General features: G+C 43.9%; 1 protein-coding gene across 1 annotated transcript in view; it reads right to left on the reverse strand.

Moving 5' to 3' along the window:
* Positions 1–6436, reverse strand: part of fa2h (fatty acid 2-hydroxylase) — a 79801-nt gene extending 73365 nt beyond the window's left edge. The window contains exon 1 of the mRNA XM_055648578.1: positions 6015–6436. Within this exon, the coding sequence (XP_055504553.1) occupies positions 6015–6314 (300 nt within the window). The 5' untranslated portion in view covers positions 6315–6436. The remainder of the gene's footprint in view (positions 1–6014) is intronic.
* Between the last annotated feature and the right edge of the window lie 303 nt (positions 6437–6739).

The following is a 6739-nucleotide window of genomic DNA, read 5'->3' on the forward strand; positions in this document are numbered from 1 at the left end:
TACCCATGCTTTTTTCACATTTCAAATGAAATATCATGAACTCAAAATCTCTATAGATGGTGCCTGATCCTAACGCAAACTATTTTCAAGGCACAAGGTAACAAGGAGACAAAATTGTGTCAGATAAGGCAAGAAGAGGAGAGAAATGTATAGCTGGAGGGATCGGTACAGGTGGAAAAGGGCAGGGGGGAGGGGGGGGGGGAAAGCAAATACATCTTGAAATTGGAGAATTCAGTGTTCACACCATTGGGTTGGAAGCTACCCAAGTGGAATGAGAGTTGCTGCTCTTCATCTTTGCATGTGGCATCACTCAAGCAATCGAGGCAGTCAAGATCAGAAAGAAATGGTATGGGAACAGTAAGAGGAGATAAAATGGTTCACAACTGGGAACACCAACTCTTGGCTTTGATCAATTTTGGGGTGGTATCTGTGCTTGAACAATTAATTTGCCTGCTCTGGATAAAACACCAGACACCCTGCAAACCCTACCAATAACTCAATTTATTGTCAGGTTGTTCCAATATGTGGAGGATGCACTCTACAAATAGGATGTACAGGTCCAGTTGCAACAGAAAATTACTTGGAATTCATCACACCACTCAGCCCCATGAAAGTAGGGGCAGGACAACTTTCATTATATGACTTGCAATGATGAGATCATTCTCTTAGTTTCAGTTTAAAGATTCAGCACAGAAACAGGCCCTTCAGTCCACACTGACCAATGATACCCTCACATTAACAATATCCTACACACACTAGGGACAATTTACATTCATACCAAGCCAATTTACCTACAAACCTGTACATCTTTGGAGTGTGTGAAGAAATCAAATCTGTTTTAGGGAGTGCCATTGTAGATCACATCCTCCCACCCAATAGGTGTAACATCAGGTGATTCAAGACTGATCACAGAACAAGTGCCAAAAGGACATTTCATCTGACACCACTTGCCATTAACAATGCATATTCTACCAGAACAAACTGATAAAAGAAATCCTGGGTGAACATCAAAGTCTGTAATTACTTGAAAATGTTTATCATTGCGTAAAACGCCCATATCTACATAAATCATCACTATTATATAATGGCAGGAAAATGATGTGTCATGCTGATACCACAAGGCTGAAGATGCTTGTATCGTTGAACAATGAAACACACCTACCGAGAAAGGTTTAGCAACTAACTGGAGTTACATGGCAAGAGTGGCAGTCAAAATCTATGTTAAAAAAATGCAAACATCTAGAGAACATTAACTTTATCGGATAAGCCAGAAGGGAGGGGGAGAATGTAAAGCAATAGCAGACAAGGTTCATGATGCATCTTGCAGAGGCAATAACAGCTTGGTTTGGTACCAGCTCTGCCCAAGACCGCAAGAAATTGCAGGCCATTGTAGATGTCGTCCAGTCCACCACACAGAGCAGACTCCTCACCAATGATTCCATCTGCACTTCACGCTGCCTTGGAAAAACAGCCAATAGAATCAAGTACCATTTCCAACCCGGTTATTCCATCTTTCCTCTCCCATCGGGTAGAAGATAAAGGTTGAAAACAAATGCCACCAGATGCAGGAATAGCTTCTTCCTTTCTGTATTCGGGCTTCTGAACAGCCTTTCAGCAGACAGAGCAGACGCCAATTCTCCTCTACTTCATTGCGGACATTGAACTTTGACACTGATACAATTATGGCACAATGCTGAGAATAATATTGTGCACTTTACCTTTCCCCTCATTCTATCCATTGTACTTGAGTTTCGCCTGATTATATGTATGTGTAGTATTATCAGGTTTGATTGGACAGCGTGCAAAACAAAGCTCTTTACAAGATATTTGTAGCTTTACAAATGAAAAATGGAGTCAATAACATAGAAACATAGAAAATAGGTGCAGGAGTAGGCCATTCGGCCCTTCGAGCCTGCACCACCATTCAATATGATCATGGCTGATCATCCAACTCAGTATCCTGTACCTGCCTTCTCTCCATACCCCCTGATCCCTTTAGCCACAAGGGCCACATCTCACTCCCTCTTAAATATAGCCAATGAACTGGCCTCAACCACCTTCTGTGGCAGAGAACTCCAGAGATTCACCACTCTGTGTGAAAAATGTTTTCCTCATCTCGGTCCTAAAATATTTCCCCCTTATCCTTATACTGTGACCCCTTGTTCTGGATGTTCAATTATTGGTCTATCATTTTCAAATCAAATTCCAGAAAAGTCTGAAAACTATCATCTATTTGCACTATTTAAAATTAGAATGTCGATTTTTTTTTTGCACTAATACCTTTTTTCCCCCCACTGTCTTGGATCATTTATAATGTGTTCCTTTGTTGAATGAGTCTATGTGTCTGCAATGCTGCTGCAAGCAAGAGTTCTCATTGTACTTGCACTTGATAATAAATACTTGACAATAAACACTTAGAGTAAAGCGAGAAGCTTTCTAGAACCAGTTACAATTTATGTGGCACAGCCATCAGCAGTAGTGAAGAAGGACACAAAGTAGTGGTGTAACTCAGTGGGTCAGGCAGCATCCCTGGAGATCATGGAGGGGTGATGCTTTGGGTCAGAACTCTTCTTCAGACTGTTGACTCGGTCCGAAGGATCCCAACCTCAGTCTGAAGAAGGGTCCTGACCTAAAGCATCACCCATCCATGTTATCCAGGGATACTGCCCGACTTGCTAAGTTACTCCAGCACTTTGTGTCCTTCTTTGTAAACCACATCTGTAGTTCCTTGTTTCTACATTAGCACAAGTGTGTATATATGCTCCACTTCTTATCTTTGTGGGATCATCAAAATGTTCTTACTGTTGAATTTAGTTACAAATTGAGTATTTTGAGGAGAGTGTTGCAATGCGAAAATATCTAATGGAGAACAATGCCATCATGCTTCTAGACATTTATTTCCATTACTAAAGGCAGCAACAGGTCACCAAATTACTACCGTCTGTCCAACAGCTTTCACCACATGGTCCAGTGAGCTTTTCATGGCAACTTGCCCTGAGCCTTTTGTTTTAGGAGATATAGTGCGGAAACAGACCCTTCGGCCCACCGAGGCCACTCCGAACAGCAATCCCCACACACAAACTATCCCACACACACACACTAGGGACAATTTACAATTATACCAAGACTATTAACCTACAAATCTATACATCTTGAGCATGGGATGAAACCCGAGCTCCCGGAGAAAACTCACGCAGGTCACGCAAAATAAATTTGAGAATACAAAAATATTGAGCAGGTCGGGCAGCATCTGTGGATAAAGAGTTTATGTCATAGCAATAAATGGCAATCGCTATGGCAATGATCAGAAACAATGGGTTTTCACAAGTCACCAATCTGAAATGTCAATTTTTCCCTATCAGATGAGCTGCATTCCATTTTATATTAAAAACAACCTGTCTTTTATTTCTGCTGGTCTAAGTATACATTCTATATCTTGGCCCACTGCCAACAGTGATTTCTGAGTTTGAACTGAATCATTCCTTGTACACATACACACTTCAAAAGATATCAATTGCAAGGAGAGCAACTACTTTAAGCGGGTTTCATGTGATTTCAATTGGCCGATCACGCAGAAGAAATCTGTGGCACAGTAGTGCAACAATTTCAATAGAAACAATGAGGAAATGCCGTCTATAACCAGAATTTTACCAGACATACCGTCTATAACCCATAAAAGAAGAGCTTTTTTCACACAGAGAGTGGTGAATCTCTGGAACTCTCTGCCACAGAGGGTAGTTGAGGCCAGTTCATTGGCTGTATTTAAGAGGGAGTTAGATGTGGCCCTTGTGGCTAAGGGGATCAGGGGGTATGGAGAGAAGGCAGGTATGGGATACTGAGTTGGATGATCAGCCATGATCATATTGAATGGCGGTGCAGGCTCGAAGGGCCGAATGGCCTACTCCTGCACCTAATTTCTATGTTTCTATGTTTCTATACGCCCATTTTGAGAAGCAGAAGCTTGGAGAATCCTGGATTTACATTAACCCTTGAATGTGGCAGAACCTTAATGTTACCAACAAAAAAAAACAGGCAACTTCCTTAACAATACCAGTAAAGGATTGGGGAATAAAGCATGGAAGTTGCCTTCAAACACATTCCAACAGTTGACTGTTGCTTTAATTGACACTGAGCAGCTTCTGTCGGTCAACCGCGCCTTTAACCACGCCTCAGCTGGGGCAACAGGTTCAATTCACCTGAAGAGAAAAGAAAACAGCATGGCAAGGCCTCAGATGGAACACAGAATTAATTTACTAACTAAAATAGAGAAGATGGCATTATTTTCTCCTGAACATTGGCGGAACAGATTCGATAGGGGTGATCACAAAGGGACATAATGCGGGGAATATATGGGAATCTAATTACAGCAACTAAAGTGCCAATAACCCAAGTACAAAAAGAAAGACACTTAAAATAGCAATCACTAAGACAATTTTCAATGCTCTGCCTGAAAAAAAAAATGTAAGAGTTAATTGTAAAGTTCGGAATTGGATACCCAAGAGAAAATACCTGCAAATTTAGGAAGAATGTGGTACCCATAAAAGCTTTATATCATAATCTGTATATGCAATTATTATCAGTTTTAATCAATTTGGAAAAATACACTAATCGTCTAACTACATCAATATCAAAAGACCTTAATCATACAGACCCCGTGTTAAAATTCGCTCTGCAATAAAAGTATAACGAACTAAGGCGAGAGATAACAAGGTAAATACTGGGAATCAATTTTTGCACCTAGATTTGCAAACAACTCAACTATAACACAGCGACACTACATTTAATCAAACTAGAATTAGCCCACGACCCTTGACACCAATTCCTTACAGTTGCAGTTCTGTGACCAGATCCTAGATTTTGCTTTGTAATTTCGATACCGCCGATTCCGAAACGGCAATTTAAAAAGTGTTTTATATCTTTCTTCTCCTTATCCTTTCCCTCCCATTACAAAAAAAAACTTGACGGGGACAACGAAAGGAAGGGAAAACTAAATGTAAACCGTGGGCCCCACGTACTTGCTGAACCGGTTTAGTTGTACCAGTCAACGCCCTTTCATATAAAACGCAGCTTTTTGCTGCACCTGTTTCTCCACAGTACGAACAAGTGCAGATCCACTCGTCCCAGAGCATGGCTATGTAATGCTGCTTTTAACCAATTTCCCCTTTTCTCTGAATCACATGCCTAAGTTTTTATTCCCCACGACGAGATACTTTCGGTCTGAGAATTCAAATCAAAACTCGCTCGCCCACTTAATTTATGTTTCAAACATCTGCATTGATCGAGAGCGAGAGCGCTCAGGAAAGCTCGCCCTCTAGTCTATTTCCCCACACGCAGCCTGGACCCGTCCCGTTCCAGATACTCTGTAGCAGGTGCGAGTTTTTTTTTAATTCGCACAACAACAACAAAAAATAAATAACATGCTGACGGTCTCGAAAGGTTACAAAGAACTAGACTGGAGTTCCAGTGTGTGTTGTTTACAGAAGTGCACTACTTCAGTTGCGTTCCTCCCCAGTAAACCCTCTCACACACACCCAGATACACACACGTACGCACACACACAGGGGTACACACACAGATACACATCCACGTACACACACACGGGTACACACACAGACACGTACACACACACGTACACACACACACACAGGTACACACACACGTACACACACACCAGCTGTGCCAATGTTAACCCATCTCTCTGCAGTCACCGCCAGCGCTGCCCCACATGGACAGACTGTTTACTTTTTGCTACTTACTAATCCATATTTGCGTTACTTTGTGGCGCGAAGTGGAAGAGGGCGAGTTAATAATTTTGAAATAAAGTGTCAATCCGACCTCGGAAATGTCATTCCCTCAGAAAGATAACATTGTACAAAGTGTAATTTGGAAGTGGATTTGTAAGGGAACCCCAGAAGGAATGGGGTTGGGAGGAATGGGAAAGGAGAGAGGAACATTAGTGACAATGTTCATAGTGGACCTCATAACTTTTTTTAAAATTAATACAAATCCCTTACCTGCTGTTTCTGGCTGAATTGTTCCAGCTCTTCTTCCTCTCCCTGGTCATCCTCACGCCTCAACTCCCCGATGTAGTATTGCTGCAGCCAGCGGCGGGCGTTGGTGCTGTGGCGGTGAGGCGGCCCCTCCATGTCCCGGCTCACGTCCCTGCCCGCCCGCTGAACAAGCAGCTGCTGCCCGCCCGGGTGCCGCGGGATGAAGGCGGACACGTCGTACACCCGGTTTTCGTGGACGATCCAGCAGGATTCGGCCGAGGCGTGCTGCTCCACCTCGGCCATGCTGAAGTAGCGCTTCTCCATGAGGGCGAGAGGTGTATGTATGTGTGTGTGTGTGTACGTCTGCTACTACTGCTGCTGCTGCTACTGTTGCTGCCCGCCGACCTGTGCTCTGGCCTCACCCGCTCGCATTCCACTGCTGCTGCACCGCTGCCTCCCTCCAGCGCCTCACTGTAATGAGCCCATGACGCCGGCATGCACCTGACGCGGACCGGCCCGCCTCCCCACCCCGGGCACCCGCCCAAAGCGCGCCCCCAACACGCTGACCCACCCCCCAGCCTCGCCCTGCATCAACATTTGCCCTGGGCTGCATGCCCCAAACTTAAGCACCAACCCTGGGCAACATGCCCCTAACATCAGCACCCAACACCCGCCTGTCCTCCCTTGCACACAGATGCCTCCACGACTTCCAGTCACCACTTCCACTAAGTGCTGGGACAAGAAAACGA

This window comes from Leucoraja erinacea, chromosome 17 (assembly GCF_028641065.1).
Source record: "Leucoraja erinacea ecotype New England chromosome 17, Leri_hhj_1, whole genome shotgun sequence".
Lineage (NCBI taxonomy): Eukaryota > Metazoa > Chordata > Chondrichthyes > Rajiformes > Rajidae > Leucoraja > Leucoraja erinaceus.